The sequence below is a fragment of the Solanum verrucosum genome, unplaced genomic scaffold, assembly GCF_900185275.1.
Source record: "Solanum verrucosum unplaced genomic scaffold, falcon-dt-bn FXZP01000205.1, whole genome shotgun sequence".
NCBI classification, from domain to species: domain Eukaryota; kingdom Viridiplantae; phylum Streptophyta; class Magnoliopsida; order Solanales; family Solanaceae; genus Solanum; species Solanum verrucosum.
The window spans coordinates 2,247,252-2,272,263 of record NW_026019950.1 but is presented as its reverse complement, the minus strand read 5'-3'; the positions used below and the strand labels follow the sequence as shown (position 1 = coordinate 2,272,263).

At 28.6% G+C, this 25,012-nt stretch overlaps 2 protein-coding genes and 1 long non-coding RNA gene across 3 annotated transcripts; 2 read left to right on the top strand and 1 right to left on the bottom strand.

Annotated features, from left to right (window-relative positions):
• The first annotated feature begins 40 nt into the window (after nucleotides 1-40).
• LOC125813676 (bidirectional sugar transporter SWEET10-like) lies at nucleotides 41-2,099 on the top strand. The gene is made up of 6 exons (XM_049493123.1): nucleotides 41-215; nucleotides 885-921; nucleotides 998-1,208; nucleotides 1,307-1,468; nucleotides 1,570-1,689; nucleotides 1,793-2,099. The coding sequence occupies exons 1-6, from the start codon at nucleotides 173-175 to the stop codon at nucleotides 2,078-2,080; spliced, it is 861 nt and encodes a 286-aa protein (XP_049349080.1). The 5' UTR covers nucleotides 41-172; the 3' UTR covers nucleotides 2,081-2,099.
• LOC125813677 (uncharacterized) lies at nucleotides 1,028-22,888 on the bottom strand. The gene is made up of 2 exons (XR_007442085.1): nucleotides 22,820-22,888; nucleotides 1,028-1,141 (listed from the first exon to the last, which is right to left on the bottom strand). It is a non-coding gene; the product is annotated as an uncharacterized LOC125813677 (long non-coding RNA).
• On the top strand, nucleotides 22,220-23,990 carry LOC125813675 (bidirectional sugar transporter SWEET10-like). The gene is made up of 6 exons (XM_049493121.1): nucleotides 22,220-22,375; nucleotides 22,552-22,588; nucleotides 22,676-22,886; nucleotides 22,962-23,123; nucleotides 23,213-23,332; nucleotides 23,435-23,990. Exons 1-6 carry the CDS (start codon nucleotides 22,330-22,332, stop codon nucleotides 23,747-23,749), a joined length of 891 nt encoding a protein of 296 aa, XP_049349078.1. The 5' UTR covers nucleotides 22,220-22,329; the 3' UTR covers nucleotides 23,750-23,990.
• The last annotated feature ends 1,022 nt before the right edge of the window (nucleotides 23,991-25,012 follow it).

The window sequence follows — 25,012 nt, the reverse complement described above, 5'->3', positions numbered from 1 at the left end:
AAATTGGAGAACTATAGAACATATATATCCAATAATATTATATACTTGTAGCCTTGCTATATAAATATGTGAAGTGAGCACTCCTCATTTCATTATCAATCAAGTACTTGCAATTCTTTGTAACTGAGAGATTAACAAAGAGAGAAATTTCATTTTGAGAAAAGAAAAAGAGATGGGTATTTCTGGTCATTGGGCATTTGTTTTTGGTGTCCTTGGTAAAAATCTCTTTTTCTTAGTTTTTAGAACTCAATTGTCAAAATACTTGAGTTATACACATGTTAGTATATGCAAATGTTATACCATTATTTTATATTTACCTATTATAGCATATAGTTTATTTTATTTAAAAGATGACAAATGTTACATTTTAAATATAATATTTTTTTTGTTTCAATTTGTGTGACATGTATTTTTTTTTAATCCGTTCCAAAAAGAATGTCACATTTTCGTAACAATTTTCATTTACTTTTAAAGAAATGAATTACAGTTACACAAATTATCAAAAAATATTTTAGATTACAAATTACAAAAAATATTATTTTTTAAAGGTTTTTATCAAATTGAATAATTTCACATATATCACTTCTTATTGTTTTTTCCTTTTACATTACTTATTAGTAGTTAGAAAAATCTGTATTAGTCAAAAGTGGGCCAATAACAATTATATTATGACTAATACACTTAGAGACAAATCCATAAATTCTCTAATTAAGTGGAAGTGTCAATCATTTCATCGTACCTCAATCATTAACATACATAATTTAATCATTCCTAACGGATCTTTATTGTTATTTTATAATCTCCTCCAATTATTCATAATTTTAATTGAATTACCAAGATTTTTTTTTTCTTTATTGACCCTGAATTTTCAATTCATCTTGCAGGAAATATTATCTCGTTTATTGTTTTCCTTTCTCCAATGTAAGTGATCGATCTAGCATGTTGCCCCCTATTCATTTTCACGTTACATATTACTTAATTATTTTAATACTTGCAGACCAACATTTAATAAAATTTACAAGAAGAAATCAACTGAAGGATATCAATCAATTCCATACGTGATTGCTCTCTTTAGCTGCATGCTTTGGATTTACTATGCATTTTTGAAGACCAACACAACACTTCTCATCACTATTAACTCCTTTGGAATGCTCATTGAGACTATCTACGTTGGCCTCTTCCTTTACTATGCACCAAAGAAAGCCAGGGTAAGTTTTTTTTAAAAAATAAATTTTTTTCTTTCATTATTTCCATCTTATAGTAATATAAAGGAAGAAAATTATAATATATTTTTTTATAAATTCAGGTCAATACTGTGAAAATGCTACTTTTAACAGTGGTTGGTGGATTTGGTGCAATAATCGTTGTTACTCAATTTGTATTCAAAGGAGCTGTTCGTGGACAAATTGTTGGATGGATTTGCCTTATTTTCTCATTATGTGTCTTTGTTGCACCCTTAGGCATTGTGGTAAGCTTCAAAAATTACTTCTCGATTTTATCATGTTATAACAGGTTACATGTCTTATTTTTAAAATTAATGCTTATTAAACTGAAGCTTATTTTATGCAGAGACAAGTTATTAAAACAAAGAGTGTGGAATACATGCCAATTCTCCTATCAGTTTTTCTAACAATAAGTGCTGTGATGTGGTTCTTCTATGGTCTTCTACTAAAAGACCTGAACATTGCTGTAAGTAAATTAATTATCTCATCTTAGTACTTTTTTACTTATATTTTGTAAATGTCGTTGGAGTAATAATTAAAATTTTCTTCTAATGTTTTATTATTTATAGGCTCCAAATATTTTGGGATTCATTTTCGGTATACTCCAAATGATTCTCTATGCGATGTATCGCAAAAAAGATAATAAGCCCATCGTTAACGTTAATGTTGAGGTGCAAAATCCGGTTATAATCTTGGACGATAACAAGAAGATTCCAGAATTAACCGAAGAACAAATAATCGATATAGTGAAGCTTGGTAAATTGGTTTGTTCTGGAAAAATTCAAATGGCTTCCACTCTGAATCAAAATGCAGCTAAAGAAGTGAAGCTAACCAATCTGCAAACTGAGGAGGCCTAATTAAAACTTTTGTAAACCTAAAAGATGCACACCATGCATGTGTAATAATTATTTTTAACAAAATTCCCACTGTGTTTGATGGGAATCAAGTTTGTTATGTGTGTTGTAATTAAGTTTGATCAACTCATGTGGTTTCATTTCTCAATTAAATCAAAGCTCCCTTAATCTTTGGATAATTTGTTTTACCCGATAAATATCATGCTTTCTTTAATTTCCTTTTATAATAATGTTACAATATTGAAATGGCTAATATATAATGGACTAAAGAAATATTTGGAGCTCAAGTTAATTATATGTTTGTATGCAAACTTTACCGAAAAAATCCAAAAATCTGAAGAAAAAAATCCGAGGTTTATTAGTTTGGTTTGATTTATAAATTTAAAAACCCGATACAATGATTTGGTTTGATATTTGAAAAACCCGAACCAACCCGAGGTTGAAAAACCCGTAAAAATCCGAATTTTATTAGTTTCGTTTGGTTTATAAATTTAAAATTTTTACACAAATGGTTTGGTTTGATATTTGAAAAACACGAACCAACTTGGTCATGTACACCCCTAAGGGCCGGATAAGAATTTGGTATACTCACCTTCTAGAAACTACTTAATTACATAAATATTTATATCATATTTACAAATTAATTATAGTTTGAAACAATTACATTTTATATAACTAATTAATGATTTCATAACAGATTTCAAGTCAAATACACTTAGATATATATTTTATACGCATATACATATTGTTTGCACCTAGATACATATTATATTCTTTCCTACCAGATACATTAAAATAGGGAGAGAGGCAAGAGAGAACAGGAGAGAAGCAAGCAAGAATATGAGAGAGACGTGTGGGATTTGTCTATGCATCTCAGATATATGTGAATCACGCTCGATACACACTGGATAAATGTATATGTATGTATCAGAGTGATTCACATGCATCCCAAATATATGTGAATCCACTTGGATACAGTGTATCTAGAGCAAATTACACCTAATTTTGACCCCATTTATTTCGAGATGCATGTATCTATATGTAACTGAACGTACCAAAATCTATAAGATTCATAATATTGTAATGTAGTCTATATCTAAGTAATTAACTTCTAAACTAGTGGAATTTCTTTAAATTACTGAATTATACATAAATAAAAAATGGAGTTCTCTCTAAATCACTTACCCTTTGCCCTTTGAACTTCTCCTAGATTTTTGTATCTCTCAATATTTACGTTCAGATTCATTCCTTAAATACTAGTTGAGACTTAAGCCTAAATGGAATTTTGGTTCCTCGTAAGGTTTGAACAATTTTTTCTTTTGAATTTGCTTTTGGGGTGTTAGTTTAACTCAAAACATATTTTAACATGATATTAAAAGTATAAATTTTAGGAATCACACAGTTTTAATATGAAATTACAATCTATCCCTATATACTTTGTACTTACATTAATCCCTGAAAAAGTAAAACAAACTGGATACATAATATGTAGTGCGGTTACATTAAAAACTAGCTCGGATACATTATAATATAAACCGGATACATAATATGTAGCTCGGATATATTAAAAATTAGCTTGGATACATTATAAAATAATTTAGAAATAGGAGAAAAATAAGGGATTTTAGAGGTTTTTAGAAATAGAAGGGAATATTAGAAATAAGGAAAACATAAGACATGTATTTCAGTAATTTTTCTAGATCCGAAATGGGCTCTCAGGAAATCGGACAAATGTGGAGGGTAGAAATACCCCATATAAAAATGTGTACGCATCGAACCGGAAAGTGGAACACCAAATAAAGAATGTTCAGATTCGAGCAGTGAAGAAATCAAGATTTTCATTAAGGGAGATCAAAATATTATGAAGTAAACATACGAACTAGGCTTAGCCGAAGGGGGTTCAAAAATAATTTAACCATATATAAATAGAGAAAATTTCGCAAATAGCCACTATAATAAATTTAAGAGCAACTTTCACGTATAGCAAACACAAAATTCATATTTGTATGCTATAGCAAAGTTTGTAGAATTGCGCTCCATAGCAAACATATATATGTATAATTCGCTATACATATACAAAAAAAAACAGTTGTATAATTCGCTAAACATATACAAAGAAAGCAGTTGTATAATTCGCTATACATATACAAAAGAAAGTAGTTGTATACAAAAAATCAATTGTATAATCTGTGTATGTAAACGAGAAAGAGAGAAAGGCAAAAGAAAATTGGGCATGGAAATATTTTTTTGTATAATTATAAGTGTATAGGATGAAGATATATGTATTTGCATGTGTATATACAATTTTCTCTCGCTTTATACAAACAGAAGTGCAATTTATATATTTCGTTTCTGTTTGTATAAGCGAGAGAGGTGAGGGTGGCGAGTGAGATTTGGGAGACTGGCGAGCGAGATCTGGAAGAGGGGAGAGAGGGGAATGAAAATATATGTATATATACAATTTCCTCTCGTTTTATACAAACACAAACGTATTTTATACATTTGTGTTTGTATAAAAGTGAGAGAGGCGAGCGAGACTGCCACCAAACGAGAGTGGCGAGCGAGATTCCACCAGGGAGAGTGGCGAAAATAGCAATAGTTTGCTATAGGGTACAATTAAATCAAAGTATATTTATAGCATTTAATTTGAATTAATAGTTTGCTATTATATATAATTTTCCCTAAACTTAACTATGCTCCATAATTATAGTTTGCATATTTACGGGCTATAGCTACAGTTTAAACTGCCTCGTTTATATAATTCGCGAGTACGTTTTTATAACTAAGCTATTTTTGTATAAACTCGAAATAACAAATTTATACAAACACATACATCTAAACTTTAAACAATTATACAAATTATATCATACAAAATTACATTATACAAAAATTATACAAATTCCAAAATCATACAAACGTGCGTATACAAACTCAAAACCTCGATCGAGTAGTTATCACATAATGTTGATCGAGAGTAATAATTAACTAAAACTATAACTATAATCACTAATTATATGTTTGTGCTTAACTATGTAATTTTTCCCTTAATAATATGACTTTCCATCTATGCAGGTTCAAATGAACCCCTATCCCAAGGTGGCTCTGCACCTCTACCTTTGAATTCAGCATGAGACCTCTCTTTGAGATACCTTTTCTAGGATATGACTTGGGTTTAAGAGCTAATTTAACAACGTGGACTTTCTCTTTCTCTCTCCAATAAGGCCCATTCTTGACAATTTTGAAATGAAACCTCTGTTTGGAGAGTCTACTAAGGAATATCTTGTCCCTTAATAATCAGAATTTCCATTTTTTTTTAATTAAAAAATGAGTATATATTAGAGCGATCTTCACTTTTAAAATACAAAATCTTCTTTATTTATATATGTTAGTATACAATTAATCGTGCTAACACTAAAAAAAGTAGCAGTGACAGTATTTATTACTAGAACTAGGAAAGACCAAACATACATAATGGACAAGCAGCATGCTAACGTTAGCACATAAGGGTGCAAAGATTCTTCCTCATTTTTTGTTCAAATTCAAGATTCTACATATATATGTAGATTCTACTCATAAGTTTCCCATATATTGCTATGATGACCAACTATTATGGGTATCAGTACTGGCCAACAATTATATTAATATTAAGTACAAGTGTCACAGCCTCACATATTACTTATGTTGCTAATTTAGTGTTAGAGTTACATATATATATAGTGGTAAACATATGAGCCGCTGATTTGATTTATGAATTTATTATTATAAAAATATTATCATTTTCATGGAAGATCTGTGGATAAAATTTTGAGAGAGATTTTCATGTAAATAAGTTTCGGAAATACACACTTTTATATAATCAGTACAAATCAACAACTCCTAAAATTGATGATAATTTTTATTTGGACACTTAAATTATGTCATGCTTTAATTGAGCACTTGAAGATACGATTAAATTATGTCATGCTTTAATTGAGCACTTGAAGATACGATTAAATTATGTCATGCTTTAATTGAGCACTTGAAGATACGATAAGTAACTTATGATTTTGAAAATATTACTATGTGTGTGTAATTAATCGTCCATTGCATAGATAATTAAGTCAAATAAATCATGATACTTTTTTTTAAAAATAATACACGTCCAACATCAATTAGAACACATTTTATATTAAGGGTGTGTTTGGTATGAAGGAAAACATTTTCCGGAAAATGTTTTCCAATTTTCTCATGTTTGGTTGAGTTAAATGTTTTTCAAATCAACTCATTTTCCTCAAATTTAAGGAAAATGACTTCCCTTCAAAACTTAAGGAAAACATTTTCCAAACCTCTCTTCCAACTTCAAATTACAATTACTTTTTTGTTGAAAAAATCAATTTATTTTGTCCCTACCCTCAAACCAGACCCCCAACCACCCCCCCCCCCCAAAATAAAATAAAATTTTAAAGCTTGTTTTTAGATTCAATTTTTTTACCCCACCTTCACCCCTTCAATTTTTTATTTTTTTACTCCCACCCACTACCCTCGCCCCCCATCTGCCCCCCTATCAGCCCCCCAACTCCCTTCAAAAAAGAATAATTTAAGTTTGTTTTTAAAAAATATTTTCAACTTCAAATTTTTATTTTTTCATCCCGATCATCGATCACCCACCCCCTCCCCAGCCAACCCCCCGCTCCCCCCACCCACCCCCCAAAAAAAATTGAGTTTGTTTTTAAAAAATATTTTCAACTTCAAAATTTCATTTTTTCACCATATCCTCGACCCCCCCCCACCCACCCCACCCCTGCCCCCCAAAAAAAAAATTAAGTTTGTTTTCAAAAAATATTTTTCAACTTCAAAATTTCATTTTTTCACCCTACCCTTGACTCCCCCACCCACCTCCTACCCAGCCCCCCCACCCGTCTTACCCTACCTCCCCCCCCTCCAAAAAAAAAATTAAGTTTGTTTTTAAAAAAATATTTTCAATTTCAAAATTTCATTTTTTCACCCCCTACCCTCGACCCCCCACCCACCCCCAAAAAATAATTTTTAAGTTTGTTTTTCAAAAATATTTTCAATTTCAAAATTTAATTTTTTTCACCCCTACCCACCCCCGCGGCACCCCACCCACCCCCTACCAGCACCCCCCACCCCAAAAAGAAAATTTAAGTTCATTTTTAAAAAATACTTTCAACTTCAAAATTTTATTTTTTCACCCGAACCCTCAACCCCCCCCCCCCCAAATAAAAAATTTAAGTTTATTTTAAAAAATATTTTCAATTTCAAAAATTATTTTCTACTCTAGTTAAAATAAAAGATATTTCTCAAAAATATTTTTCATTCATAAGTCAAACACTAAAAATCTTTTCCGGAAAATATTTTCTACTCACCAACCAAACATGAGAAAATAAGTCAAAAATCAACTTGTTTTCCAAGAAAATATTTTCTAGAAAAACATTTTCCTTCATACCAAACACACCCTAAATGACTGATTGAAGCTAATGTGTATAAGTAAAAAATTATATATTTTAAAGAATTAACTTATCTTTGTAATGAATACTTAAAAATTGAACCAGAAGTATCTAGTAGAAAATTTTCGTCATGTGTATAAATACATTTTTTTAACCGAAAATAATATTTCAAGCGTTTATATGAAGTGATAAATTTCAGTCAAATAGAGAAATAAAATAATGGAAGGGATAGAGTGCAAGACTGCAGCCGATGCACTAAATTGGCACAAAGTGTCATCCAGTGTTGTATACTGAAACAAGTGGCTATTTTTTATACTGAAAAGTAATGGACAAATATGCCATGACACAGTACACTTGGCTATGAAACAAAACTAGACTAATTAATTTAAAATTGTTTTGTGAAAGTAGCGGTCTACTTTTCTTTCAACGTTAATGCACAATCTGATGAGTATTTGATTTCATCACATCAAAAATTAACTCAATGAAAGAGTGGTGTTCATATGTTTTGTGGGATGAATTAATTATTCCACTTTTTTAGCGTTGGAGCTACTTCTCCTTAAATTAATACTACTTGAATAAATTTGTACTTCTTCGATTTTAAAAAGAATGACGTATTATATTTTTTAGTCTGTTTAGCTTTTTAAGTGTCATATCTAAGACACAACATGACTAGATTAAAATTATTTTAATACATTTAATATAACTTTAATTTAGAATCATAAAATAAAAAAAAATCATGATTTTTTTTTTTAAAACGCAGGGAGTGAAACTTTTTACAACTTTTTTGTGAGAAAAAGGCTATTGGGATACAGAAGGGATGCAACGTTTTCCTAGTCCCTAGCTATAGGGAGAAGGTACTACCTAATCTATGACGGCGAATGTGTAGTCTTCAACTTCAAGAGTCAAACTAACTTATTCCTACCATTTATATCATATTATTTGATTAAATATATAAATTAAAGAATAAAAATATGAAGTTTTTGAAATTTGTAATTTAAAATTAATTATAAATATTCTAAAATTAAATTATACTCCCTCCGTCTGATCACTTATTTTACACTCCTTAAAAAATCGTAAATGAGTAGGATGGTTTTACTAATTTAACTCTTAAGAATTTATTTACACCATCAAAAACAAATTAATAATAAGATTTAAATTGAAAAAAGTTAATTAATTCTCTCTTGATGGTAAATTGACAACTAATTTACAATAACTATTTTTAGTGATGTAGATAACTACTATGGAATGAAGAGAGTATTGTTACTACTAATTATAGTAATATCTCATTCTTTCTAAGATTGATTAATTAAAAAAATACCACATCTATTAAGATCGAAAAAATAATTCAAATTCGTGATGCAATAGACCCATCAAAGTTAAACACTCAATAGCATGAGTTTCTCTTAGAATTCCATGTCTCGAACCCAAATCTTTTAATTATAAGGGTAACGGGATTTCTCATCCATTTCGTTACACCCTTTGTTGGTCCAATATTGAGCTAAATTGAAGACATTGAATCAAATATGTTATGTAGAATATTTTAACCGGAACAAATAAGATAATCAAATTAAAACGGAAGAAAATTGGATTGTTCATTCATGCCAAATATACAATTTTTTTTAACGTCAAGTTGGCCAGGGAATTACTAAGATTCGATTCTCAGTGCCTCTGACTAAATGCCACCTGCAAAATGGGCTAAATTGAGACTTTAACTTTTGGGGATTGGTTGGTTGGGGGCTTCTGTACATCTAATGTCCACATAAAATCCCAACCAATAATTTATGAGTCGACATAATAATATCTTTTTGGAATATAAGCTTATCTTTTTTTTATTATGATATTTTATAAATTTATGTTTTTATATCATGATATCTTAAAAGTTAACTTTAAACTTTTAAAAATTTACAACGCAGTATACATAAGTTCAATTGCTAAATAATAAAAATTAAAAATCATTCCGTTTAAAGGTAGAAACGTGTAATTCTATGTTGATTTATTAGTACAAAGTTTTTTTTAAATTCTTTTTTTTCTTCTCATATATAGTATAGATAATATAATACATGAGCAAAATTATAGGAAGTAATGTTTTATGTAGGGATGTACATGGCCGAGTTGGTTCGGATTTTTCAAATATCAAACCAAATCATTTGTGTCGAATTTTTAAATTTATGAACCAAATCAATAAAATTCAGGTTTTTCAACCTCGGTTTTTTTTGGGTTTTTCCAGTAAAGTATTCATACAAACATATAATTTACTTCTACTTTAAATATTTCTTTAGTCCTACCAAAATACAACTATTTAAGGTGTTTCTTAAGAAAATAACACAAAATATGATATGATTAATGACACTAAAATATCCAACAACAATTAATAATAATAATGAAATAGTGTAAAACAAATATTGCAAATTAATAAGTCATAATAAAAATGATCATTATTTAAAAGTACTAAATCATGCTAAAATAAAATTTAATAAGTATTAGTTACATGACTAAACATTAAATGAAATTAAAATTAGATTATGTATTTTAATTGTCTAAACCAATGTAAAACTAAAGAACAAATATTCAATATTATTGTCATTCTTAGTGTTGAATTGATCTTCTTTTTGCATTAGTATTAATTTGATTTTGATATAAGCATTATTATAATCACCAACATCTATGGACTATATAACTTTAATGGACTATTCAGAATTCTAAGTTTCAAATTTGAAATAATATATTAAAAGATAAAAACTATTAAAAAGTATAAGAAATATTTAAAAATTATATCAGAGTAAATATTTTTATGTATAAAATAAAATTTTAAAATTATATACATAATGTCGGGTTGGTTTGGTCTCGGGTTGATTTTTTAAAGTTGAGACCAAACCAACCCAAATATAATCGGGTTTTTTTTTCAATACCAAACCAAATCAAACCAAATCACTAGTCGGATTTTTTTTTCCGATTTAACTCAACTTGCAGTTTGATTCGATTTTCAATTTGGTTTTATACCCCTAGTTTTATGTATGCGGACTAAGAATAAAGGAATCAGTGAATAGATGTATGGATATAAAATACTTACTGAAAATGACAAAACTAATCATTAATCCATTATATTAGAATGGTTGGCAAACTTTTATTTTGTTTTAAAAAGTAAAAATTTGTACTAATACATATAACTTAACATTCACTCAGAAATAAACCATGTATTACAATGCTTTAGTTACTAATCTCTATCTATTATTATCCATACCTAACTTGTTACTAACAAAAAATAACGTTAATCATCATCCACTAAATTTACATTATTTAGTTATCATCTATTAACCGCGCCATTAATTCGTGGGACATGCAATATAAAGTTCATAAAAAATCGAGCACTAAACACATTTTAAATTTATTACCGGAAGTATTGACCTAATTTATTTATGAAATATTTTTTAACTATAGTTAAAGCACTTGGCTAGTTGGCTGTCTTTGATTTCTTCTTTAAAAAAAATGATTAGATTGAGCGTAAATTCTTCAACAACGTCAACAACAATAACTATATCTCAATCACAATAAATTACAAATTAGAAATTCATCACGATTTTGAAATGCCGTGTTATTTTTGGTTTAAAGTTAAACACGCTTTACTTAGTGAAATTAAAAGTACGCATCCTTTTAAGTTTAAGTGTTTATGTGGGGAGGGAAGAAGGAGCATGTATTATTACCTAAGAATAAAACTTTGAGTTTTCCACGCAATTTTGACAATTTGATAAAATACATCTTTTAATCACTATCTCTCAATTGTTTAATCTTTCTTTTTTACATAAAGTTATAATCGTAAGTCAAGCAATATGTACACATAGTAGTAGTAGACAATTTATAAGATTAAAGCAAGAAGGTTCAAAGTGACAGCACAACCTTAGCTTTATGTTATTAATAATAATAAAAAATCAACCTTTGAATTATAATTAGATCATCAAAGCAAAACGCTCTACTCCCTGACAGAGAGATATTACATTTAACACGTTGTCCCAAGAGAAAAAAATACTCTATATTGTAAGAGAAAGAAAGACGGTACTCTCTCTCTGTTTCAATTTGTTTGTTTAATTTATTTATTTTTATCTAATTTAAAAGAAATGTTTTTTTCCTTTTTTGACAAGTTTTAAATTTAAACTTTCCACGAGATATATACTTAAGACGATAAGATTAAATGATATTTTAGTATATTCTATGTATCTTCACTTTAAGATTATAAAATTTAAAAATTTGTATAAAATTAAAATCAATCAAACAAATTAAAATGGAAGAAATATGAAGTTACATTTTGGGCTTAATCATTGAGAAAAGCTTACAGTAGTGGCTGCTGAATTTGGGTGAACAGTATCCACAAATCTTTAAAGTTTAATCCTTTTATTAGTCTACCAACATTAATATTTTTTAGGCTAAAGAAAGTGTATCTCAAAAAGAAAAAGAAGAAGAAATGAGAGGATTGTGTTTAACAACATAGAGCACCAAAGAACTAAAACTTATCGAGCCAAACGAAATGACAGAAAGCCTACTACTTAGATAAAGCAAGAGGAATTAATTAAGGATGTGTTTGGTAACCATTTTCTAAGAAACATTTTTTAAATTTTCTTATGTTTTGGCAGAGTAAAATAAGACAAGTTTTTTTAAGAATGAGTAAAATGGAATATGTGATAAACGTAGCGAAAACAAATGACATATATAAGTGACATTTCACATTGATTGTATTAGTCTTATATATCATTTAAGCAAACACTACCCTCGTAGTATTTGAATAGTATATATACAAACATTTTGAAAACAATATGCGTATCAAACTTCAGAAAATAAGTTTAAATCCAATTATTTTTCAGCAAAAAATTTTCCTTCATATATATCAGACACACCTTAAATAATGCAAGTTTTTTTTTTGTACAATTTATTTGTTGAATGTGGGTTAGGCTGGCAAGTGGCATCAATCGAAGCCTAATTAACGTATAGGAAAGCATATTAAGATAAACATATCACTAGCTAGCATGTAATTTACAAAATTAAGAAATTAGTTTTATTTAATTTCATTAAAACTAAACACTATAGGGATAAAAGACAACCCACCAAGACATATTAAGTCTAGCAATTAGTAATTCATTAAAATCAAACCCCTCTCCCCCCCAAAAAAAGAAGAAGCACGATATAGTTCCCCTAGTATCAAACCACTTGAGATTAATACTTCTTTCCCATATATCCCTGCAAAAGTACATGAAATGATCAACCTTTGAATTTGGTTTGAGGCCTCCCACTAGCATTTTTAGGATATGACTCAGATTCAAGAAACGTAAACTTTCTCTTTCTCTCTCCAATAAGGCCCATTCTTGACAATATTGAAACCTCTCTATTTTGTGAGTCTACTGAGAATACCTTGTCCCTTAATAATCGGAATATCCATTTTCTTTAAAATAAAATAAAATTATATTAGAGCAATCTTCAACTTTTAAAATACAAATACTTCTTTATTTATATATGTTAGTACAATTAATCGTGCTAACACTATAGTATATATTACTACAACTAGAGAAGACCAAACATAATGGACAAGCAGCATGCTAACGCTAGCACATAAGGGTGCAAAGATTCTTCCCCATTTTTTGTTCAAATTCAAGATTCTACTCATATATAGGTAGATTCTACCCCAGACCTATACTCATAAATTTCCTACATATTGCTATGATGACCAAAAAGTAACAAACTATTATGGGAATCACTGCCCAACAATTATTTTTTTTATTTTATTAAGTAGAAGTGTCATAGTCGCAGATATTACTTACATACTGTTGCAATTTAGTGTTAGACTTACGACGGTGGAAAACATATGAGCCGCCGCTGATTTCATTCATTAATTTATTATAAACTTTTTACTACTATTTTAGTTGCATTATTAATTTATTATATAAGGGCATTTTGTTTTATTCAAATTATATATAGGTTTAGCAAATACATCTTTTTATATAATCAGAATGCATCGACTACTTGTTAATTTTGATAATAAATTTTACTTGGACATAAAAATAATGGTCTGTTTTAATTGAGCATGTACTTAAATATATGATAATATGATTTTATTAGACATTTATGATTTTGAAAAATAATTAGTACATGTTTTCAAGCGTCAATATGTGTAGATATATAAGTTAATAAAATAAAATATGACACTTTTTCTAATTATACACATCCAATATCAGTTAGAACACGCCGTAGCTTATGCGACTTATTGAAGCTACTGTGCATAGCTAAGAATTTTGATATATTTTAAATAACTAACTTATTTTTATAATAAATATTTATGATTTACGAATATGCTTGGATTTTTTTTCAAAATTGAACCAGAAATATCTAATAGAATTTTTATTATCATGTATATTTGTAGATGATTGATCAAAACAAACCAACCATAGTACTTCGAGTGTTTAAATGAGGTCCATTAATAATACTCCCTCCGTCCAGTTTTAAGTGACATCTTTTTCATTAGTATAATATATATAAATATGTCATTTAACTTGTTTTAGCTGACATCCATGTCTTTCAATTTTAGCTGTGCATAAAGAGGTACTTAAACTTGTATAAAATTAAACAAGTAAACGAGTTCTACATGACATAATACATGTAGGACGCCACATAGAACATGTAGGATGCCATGTAGGTTGAATGCGTCTATTTGTTTAATTTTATACCATAGATGTCAACTGAAGCAAAGTTAAATAATATATTTATGTATTATGCATCTTTCATTTTAGTCCATCTATAAAAAAAAATGTCATCTTGCTATAGTTAGTAACAATTAATTCATAAATTTCTCTTTTATCCTCAATAAAATGATTTAAAACCACATAAACATCCAAGATATATTTTACACCATAATTTTTTTTTTAAATTCTCTTTTTAATCAATACCATATCAAATCAAACAATCTCACATAACATAAATTGAAGAAAATAATAAATTTAAGAGACTATCAAGATATTCCAACAAATCCAAAAGAAATATAAAATAATGGAAGGGATAGGGTGCAAGACTGCAACCGAGGCACTGAATTGGCACAAAGTGCCATCCAGGGTTGTATACTACTCTAACTGAAAAAGTGAAAACTGACTTTTTCTTAAATTTTATATTGAAAAGTAATGAACTATTATGCCATAGACACACACTTGGCTATGAAACAAAAGTAGATTAATTTAATATAATGTTGTTTTATCAAAGTAGCGGTCTAGTTTTCTCTCCACGTTAATGCACAATCTGAGGAGTATTTGATATCATCACATAAAAAATTAACTCAATGAAAGAGTGGTGTTCATATGTTTCGTGGGATGAATTATTCCACTCTTTCAGCATTGGAGCTACTTCTCCTTAATTAATATTTTAAGAATGTGTCTGTCTAGTGTGAGATATAAGGTATAATAATATAAAATTATTTTATCATATGTTTGGTTGGAGGTATTAGGTAGCTATTGGATTAGTTATCCCATCATTTTTACATTGCCAAACACATATGCAAACCCTTAAATTTGTTCCTAAATTTCATTTTGACACTCCAACTCAACCTTGTTCCATTTTAACCCGTCAACTCCAATTTTTATGTTCCATTTTGGCACTTCTAAGTGATGTGGCAGAGAGTGTGCATCACACATTCTCTAAGAGAGTGAAAGACAAAAAAAAAGTATTTTTTTTAAAAATAATAAAAGATTACCCTTCAACTCTATTTATTTTATGTACCATTTAACACAAAATACTAATTTTATGATTTCTTTATTTCTATATATGTTATTCAACTGAAATTTTGCATTTTAAAAATCGACGATCATCCGTTAATTATTGTAAAAAATTAAAACTGACGGATTGTCATTGTTTTTTTAATAAAAAAATAACAATTTCTTTTTAAGAGTTTTCCTTTATTTTTGCGTGAAAAATAACCGAAGAAAGTCCGTCGATTTCTTTCTTAAAAAAATCAATGACAACCCAACGAAAGTCTATCGAGTTTCAACATTCTTTGGTAGTGTTATTAATTAGCAATGAACATGAGTTTTTTTTTACTCGTATTTAATTAGTTGAATGAAAAATTAGAAAGCTGATATTTGAGTTAGTCCAAGTAGACTAGATATGAAAAAAATATATGTGATGTTATTTAAATTAACTAATTGTTTTTTTAAAAAAATCAACACACTTTCGCAGATTATTTTTTCACACAATAAAATACAAAAACTCTAAAAAAAATATTTTTTTAAAAAACAATGTTCATCCATTATTTTTTAACACAATAATGGCATGTGAAGTACACACATCTCACTTTGTTGGTTTTTTGGAAAGAAGTGCCAAAATGGAACATAAAAATTGGAGTTGAAGAGTTAAAATGGAACAAAGTTGAGTTGGAGTGCCAAAATAAAATTTAGGAACAAGTCTAAGGGTCTGCATATGTGTTTGGCCTTTTTACATAGTGATGGTATAAGTTATTCCATATACATGATGGACTAACTTATCCCGGGATAACTTATCCTATAATAATTAAGCTTGAAATAGCTTGTTCCAAACCAAACAACTACCAATAAGTTTGTACTCTCTTTGTTTTAAGAAGAATGATTTATTATCTTTTTTAGTCTGTTTAAAAATGACTTTTTTCTTTTTTTTGTTAACACTTTAATTTCCACATGGCATACTTAAGATTACAAGATTAAAGATATTTTGAGATATTTGAAATACATAACTTTAAAAATGTTTTCTTTATTTTCTTAAATTTTATGTCAAGTTAAATCGATATTTTTTTTAAACGAAAGTTTACTTTTAAACCTTTTTTTGGTGAGGAAAAGGCTATTGGGATACAGAAGGGATGCAATGTTTTCCTAGTCTCTAGCTAGTAGGGAGAAGGTACTACCTAGTACGGCGAATTTGAAGTCTTGAAGAGTCAAACTAAAAATTCTCGTAGATTCGATGTGTATATGATAATGTTTAATTGGATATACAATTTAAGAATAAAAATATGATTTTTTTTTAATTTGTAATATAAAATAAATTATAAATATTTGTATGATTATAAATTAATTTATTAAGAGTAAAATAATTATTTTAAAATTAAATTATACTCTCTCCATCTCATATTAATTGAGAAATCTTATATTAAATAGGATAATTTTATTAATTTACCTCAGAGATAACTAACCGGAGTTTCTCTCGTAATCCCGTATCTGAAACCTAAACCTTCTAATTAAAGATAACAAGATTTCTCATACATCTCGTTACACCCTTGGTGGTCTAATATTGAGCTAAATTGAAGATGTTGAATCAAATATATTATGAGAAATATTTTAACTAAAAAAAATAGAGAGATATTAGAAACACCTCTAAATTCAACATGAATTATTAATTTCATTCTTAATTATTGACAATCTTAAAAACATCATTTACTTGACTAGCTGAACTTAAATACATTCCCAATTTTACAACATTAGTGAAATACACCCCTAAATTCTTGTCAAATTTAGGGGTGTTTTCAAGACTTCTTTCTATTTTTTTTATTAGGAGCCTCATGATCCTACAATAATTTGAGACCACTTGTTTATATCATGTGACGGATAAAACGTATATCTAAGTTTAGTTAATCAAGTAGAATGATATTTTTAAAATTATCAATAGTCCACATACGTTAAATTCAAGAATATTTTCAATACTTCTCGTCAAATTAAAATGGAGATAAAATGGGATTCTTCATTCCTACCAATTTTTTTAACGTCAAGTTGGCAAGGGAATTACTTCGATTCGATTCTTGATGCCTCTGACTAAATGTCACTTGCAAAATGGAGACTTTAGCTTTTGGGGATTAATTGGTTGGTTGGGACTGGGAGCTTCAGTATATCCAATGTCCACTTAAAATCCCAGCATTTATTTATGAGTGGTCATTTGCTCTTTTTGTGCTGATATTTGACTTTTGCTTCTCCTAATAAACTTTGTTTTTTTTACTTTTATATCATAACATATTTTATATTATAGTAATAGTTTATAATTTAGGTCAGGATATGACTTTAGCTTGTAAAATTTTTAGTGTTCTACTATGCGAAAGTTCAATAGCTAAACAATAAAAATTAAAGATCAATCTGTTTGAATATTGAGCGAAATGTCTAATTTATTAGTATAAAGTTTTCTCTTTTAAAAATATTATTTTTTCTCATATATATTATATAATACATGAGCAAAGTTATGGTAAGTAATGTTTTATGTACGTATGCGGACTAGAATAAAGGAATAAGAATGGGGATATGAGTGAATAGATGGATATAAAATACTTACTAAAAATGACAAAACTAACCATTATATTAGTTGGCAAACTTTTATTTTGTTTTAAAAAGAATAAACTTGTACTAATAATACATATAAATGAACATTCAATTAGAAAGGATTTGGCTCCCCTCCATTACCCCTTCCCTTCATTTCGTCAAGTGTAACTCTAGATGAGAGACATGTGTCTTATTTAAAATTTAAAGGACAAGATTATATTAACAAATATCATAGTCACAGTTGAGTCAACTAATTTTAGAAAACTACTCTCTAAATTTGGTAAAAATTACAATATATTTCATACAAAATTTAATATTTATTAATATCATTAATTTCATCTTATATTTTTATATTTCAATATTAAAATTGTAGAACATGAAACGTTTATATTTAATGTGATAAATAATAATCTTCAAAAACATTTACATTTAAAACAATGTTTTCTTTTATTTCAAAAAAAAAATGATAAAAGAATATTTAGAAAAAAACGTATATGTTTTCCCTTCAAACGTACAATAGCCACATTTTCTCCTTGAAATAATTTTGGTATCGTTTAATTTCTTAAAATCTTTTGTCTTTTTTATTTATTTTGTGTTCTTTTATTTTATGTTTTTTTTTCAACATTGATAATTCTTTACTTTTCTTTTTGTTTCTCAGCATAGTATAATATTTCAAGAATAAAGTTTACTAGTACAAAATATTATTTATTTGATTTTCACCTTAAACATTATACAATTTAATATTTAAGTATAAAAATATAAGATGAAATTAATGATATTAATAAATATCCAATTTTGTATGGAATATATTGTAATTCTTACCAAATTTGGAGAGTAGTTTTCTAAAATTAGTTGACTTAACTATGATTATGATATTTGTTAATATAATATAATATTGACCTTTAAACTTTTAATTGTTAATATAATATAATATTGACCTTTAAACTTTTAAATAAGACACATGTCTCTCATCTAGAGGTGCACTTGATGAAATGGAGGGAAAGGGTAACGCAGGGGAGTCGGATCCAATTAGACATACACCATGTATTACAATGCTTTAGTTACTATATCGATCTATTATTATCCATACCTAACTTGTTGCTAACAAAAATTAACGTTACCAACAAGGGTTGTGGTGGAGTGATAAGTACTCCTTCATTCTTAACCAAGAGGTCTCGGGTTCGAGTCCTCTTGGGTACGGAGTCGCCTTTGTTAGGGAGTGCTTTACCCCTAATGTGGGACTTTCCGGCGTGAATCCGGATTTAGTCGGGCTCCAATGTGGATACCGAACACCGGGTAGGAAACCAAAAACAAAAAATAACGTTAATCATCATCCACTAAATTTACTTTACTTAGGGTGTGTTTGGTATGAAGGAAAACATTTTCCGAAAAAATATTTTCCAATTTTCTCATGTTTGGTTGGGTTAAATGTCTTGGAAAATGTTTTCCAAATCAACTCATTTTCCTCAAATTTAAGGAAAATGACTTCCCTTCAAAACTTAAGGAAAACATTTTCCAAAACTCTCTTCCAACTTCAAATTACAATTTTTTTTGTCCCTACCCTCAAACCAACCTGCGACCCCCCTCCCCCACCCCAAAAAAATAATAATAATTTAAAGCTTGTTTTTAAAAAATGTTTTTAACTTCAATTTTTTCACCCCAGCCCCCTACCACCACCCCCAAAAATAATATTAAAAGTTATTTTTAAAAGATATTTCTAATTTCAATTTTTTATTATTTTACCCCCCTACCAGCCCCCCCACCCCCTTCAAAAAAAAATATTTTCTACTTTCAATTTTTTATTTTTTTCACCCCTATCCTCGACCCTCCCCCAGCCCCCCCCCCCCGCCCCCCCCAAAAAAAATAATTTAAGTTTGTTTTTAAAAAATATTTTCAACTTTATTTTTTCACCCCTACTTTCGACCCCCCCCCCCCCCCTCCCCAAAAAAAAAAAATTAAGTTTATTTTTAAAAAATATTTATAATTTCAAAAATTATTTTCTACTCTAGCTGTAAAAATAAAAGATATTTCTCAAAAACATTTTTCATTCATATATCAAACACTAAAAATCTTTTCCGAAAAATATTTTCTACTAACCAACCAAACATGAGAAAATAAGTCAAAAATCTACTTGTTTTCCAGGATATTTTCCTTCATACCAAACACACCCTTAGTCATCATCTTTCAACCGCGTCAATAATTCATAGGACATGCAATATATAGTTCATAAAAATCGAACACTTAACACATTCTTAATTTATTACTCCATGTATTGCATAATTTATTTATAAAAAAAAAATTGAACCACATTTGACAGCTTTGAAAATAAATAAATATTCAGACTCGAGCATTATGACATACAACCATCTAGTATATTACCAATCAGAGGCTAGAAATTCTTCAACAATAATAACTATACCTCAATCACAATAAAGTAGAAGTTAGAAATTCATCACGATTTTGAAATGCATGTTATTTTTGGTTAAAAGTTAAACCGGCTTTACTTAGTGAAATTAAAGTGTTTATGTGGGGAGAGAAGAAGGACCATGTATTATTACCTAAGAATAAAACTTTGAGTTTTCCACGCAATTTTGACAATTTGAACTACAACTTTTAATCACTATCTCTCAATTGTTAATTAATCTTTCTCTTTTATATAAAGTTAAAAGTTAAAATTGCAAGGCAATCAATGTGTACCATAGTATTATTATACATTTATAAGACTAAAGCAAGAAGGTTCAAAGTGACAACACAGCCTTTATGATAATAAAAAATCAACCTTTGAATTATAATTAGATCATCAAAGCAAAATGCTCTATTCCCTGACAGATATATTATATTTAACACGTTGTCCCAAAAAAGAAAAAATGTAAAACAAGAGAAAGAAAGACGGTACTTCCTTCGTTTCAATTTATTTATTTTTTTATTTTAAAAAAAATATCTCTTTTCATAGAACATGTTTAAGATTATAAGATTGAAAGATATATACATTCCACATATTTTTAGTATACGATTATAAAATCCAAAAGTTTTCTTTATTTTTTTAAACGTGTCAAATCAAAATCAAACAAATAAATTAAAATAGGGATTATGTAAAAAGAATTACATTTTGGGTTCAATCATTGAGAAAAGCTTATATTAATTATTTATTGCATGATATATATATATATATTGGCTGTTGAATTTGGGTGAACAGTATCCACAAAACCTTAAAGTTTAATCCTTTTTGTCTACCAAAATTATTATTATTATTATTATTTAGGCTAAAGAAAATGTATCTAAAAAAGAAGAAGGAAGGAGAAGAGGGGGTTGTTATGGAAAATATTGTCTAACAACATAGAGCACCAAATAAGTAAAATTTATCGAGCCAAACGAAATGAAAGAAAGCCTACTACTTTGATCAAGTTAGAGGAATTAATTAAGGAGGTGTTTGGTATATATGAAGGAAAACCATTTCCTAAGAAACATTCTTTTAATTTTCTTATGTTTTCGTGTAGAGTAAAATATTTTTAAAATACTTTCTCTAGAAAAAAAAAAAGGTTTGAGTAAATTGGAACATCTGATAAACATAGCGAAAACAAATTTCATAAATAATATTTCACACTAATTGTGTTCTTCCTACCCTTCAAGCAAACGCTACCTTCGTAGTATTTGAATACAAACATTTTGAAAACAATATTCTCAACTTTCGAAAATAAGTATCAATCCACTTATTTTCACCAAAATATTACTTATTTAATTTTTTTGTTGAAATTCTTTTTTGTACAATTTATTTGGTGGTTGTGGGTTAGGCTGGCAAGTGGCATCACTTGAAGCCTAATTAATGTATAGAAAAGCATATTAAGGTAAACTTTATGTCACTAGTATGCAATTTACAAAATTAAGAAATTAGTTTAATTTCATTTCATTAAAATTAAACAGTATAGGGATAAATGAGAACCCACCAAGACATGATAAGTCTAGCAAGTAAAGCAATTGCAAAGCTAATCATATCTTGCCTTTTCAATCATCAGCCAAATTGATCTTCTCAATTGGAGCCACAACTGCATGTAAACTCTAATTATTGATGCCAAATGGCAACCAATCATTGGTCCACCCATCATTTCTTGATATTTATTTTAGCTGATTAGGAGTTTCATTTTGTTTAGCAATTAATTAAAATCAAACCCCTCTCCAAAAAAAAAAAAGAGAAGAAGCATGACATAGCTGTAGTGGCGCTTAGGATTGGGTGATGACATAATAAAAGAAAATCTTGGGACCCTTAAACTTCATAGTGCTCTTTTGCATTTAAAAAAAAATATATATAGTAGAATATTATTTGTACAAATATTATATTCAATAGTGAACAGACCTACTTTCCCCTATATAAATACTTCAATCAAGCCCTTCTCATTTCACTGTCAGGTAAAACAACTTGCAAGTCTTTGCAAACTCATAGCACTTCTTTGTGTCTAGCAATAGAGAGAGTGCTAGAGATTTGAACCAAAAGAAAAAAAGAAAAGAAAAAAAGATGGCTTTTTCTGCAGATCACTGGGCTTTTGTTTTTGGTGTCCTTGGTAAATATATACCTCTTGTTCCTTCCTTTTTCTCTTAATAACATATTCAGTGTAATTCCACAGAGTGGAAAATCACAGTGCGTGTAATGTGTAATAATTATAACATGCATAAGTTTAATATAGTAATTTACATGCGTCTTTCTCCTAAATCATTTTTTTTCTATTGAAAATTGCAGGAAACATCGTTTCGTTCATCGTATTCCTTTCTCCCCTGTACGTCCTTATTTGTTTGTTCGGTTTATTTAAAATGTTTACTACTTTGAATTATAATCTAACAATAGAGTTTCACAAATATTCCAGGCCAACGTTTTACACAATTTATAAGAAGAAAACAGCTGAAGGTTACCAATCAATTCCATACGTGGTTGCTCTCTTTAGCTCCATGCTATGGATTTACTACGCATTTTTGAAGACGAACACAACACTTCTCATCACTATTAACACATTTGGTGTCTTCATTGAAACTATCTACGTTGGTTTCTACCTTTTCTACGCACCAAAAAAATCTAGGGTAAGTTTTTACGACAAATTCATAATAATTTTTTCTTAAAAAAAAATTCTGATATTTATAATTAATTTAACGCAGGTCCAAACTATAAAGATGCTCTCTTTATTTGTTGTGGGTGGATTTGGTGCAATAATTTTGGTTACTCAATTTCTATTCAAAGGAGCCATTCGTGGACAAGTTGTTGGATGGATTTGCCTTATTTTCTCCTTATGTGTATTTGTTGCACCCTTAGGCATTGTGGTATGCTTTTACGTTATAATATTCGAATATTATATTTTTAAATTCCATGCATGATTTGGTGCTAATTTTTCTTATTATATTTCATGCAGAGAAAAGTGATCAAAACAAAGAGTGTGGAATACATGCCATTACTTCTATCAGTTTTTCTCACATTAAGTGCCGTTATGTGGTTCTTCTATGGTCTTCTATTAAAAGATATTAACATCGCTGTAAGTTATTTAATTATTAGCGTGCACGTAAAATTATATTGTTTTTTTTTATTTTATAAAATATTCTAACGTACTACCCTTGTTATGTTTTATTATTTATAGGCTCCAAATATATTGGGATTCATCTTTGGTATACTCCAAATGATTCTGTATGTAATATACAGCAAAAAGGAGAAGGCCATTCTAAAGGAACAGAAACTTCCAGAGATACAAAAGGCTGAAGTCATTGTGAAGGATGAGAACATGAACACTAATAACAAGTTTCCAGAACTTACACAAGAACAAATTATTGACATAGTGAGGCTTGGTTTAATGGTTTGCAAAGATAAAGTACACGTGGCGACGTGTCCACATGGTACTACATGTGAAGCTAAAGTTGATGAGAATCTGCCCAAGTTGCAAACCGTGGAGGTCTAGACAGATGATGGATTATCTACTCTTGACTGGCAAAGCGAGCCCCTGAATTAAAGAACAAGGATAGAAGTTTTAGAATTTGTTTTAGTCTTTAGTTTCCTAATCCTAAATGTGTTTTATACACAATTAGTTGAATTTTCCTAAGTCTTTAGTCTTTTTTTTTTTACCTCTTTGCTCTAAGATAGCTAGATAAAATGTGTGTTGGATTTTCTTTTATTAGCAATAAAAGTTTTAATTTTTTTCACTAATTCTTCATTGAGTTAGAATTTCTATTTGGTGTGTCGTTTTTGAGATTTAATACCAAACTTACAAATGAATTAGTGATGTAGATTGTATGCCAAGTCCAGACCCCTCACAACCTGCAGCCTGCAGGTGGATTCCAATTTCTAAAATAAGTATACTATATATAGATAATGTATACTTATTATATATATATGTTATGTAATACATATATTACACACACACATTTACGTAAAGTTTTCCAAGAATTAAGCGAATGATGGGCTTATGATTTACTGAGCCCGACCTCCCACAAACATATTAGGCACATACAGACCAATTTTTTCCCTACATTAACGTAAATGGAAAAATTATGCGGTTAAGCAAATTTATATTATTTAAGTAGTCATTATAATTATAGTTTGTTATAATTATCATTAGCGATTAACTTTAACCGTTAATTATGTGGGTTGGGTTTTATGTTTGTATAATTCGTCACGTTTGTATAATTCGCAACTAACAATTCTTCTTTGATTTGTATTTGTATACGATGATTTGTATTTGTATATGACGGCAATTTCCTTTCGCTTTTCAGTTTTATCACTAGAACATTCAATATTTTTTGACTTTTTAAAGTTTGTATAAACATGTGATTTTTGAATTTTGTATAATATAATCTGTATAATGTAATTTGTATAATATAATTTGTATAATTATTTAAAGTTAAGATGTTTGTTTTTGTATCATTTCGTTGTTTCGAGGTTTATCATATTTGTATAATTCCAAAATTTGTATTACTCAATTATACAAATACACACGAATTATACAAACGTACCCACGAATTACACAAACGAGGTGCGAATTATACAAATTATTGCCTCTCTCTATCTCTCTCTCCCAAACAATTGCAGCTAGCCCAAAAAAATATTCTACATAAATATGATAATTGTTTTTGTATTATGTATCAAACGTATTTGTATTCCATATCAACTGTATTTTGTATTATGTATCAACTATATATGTATTATGTATCAATTGTATTCTGAC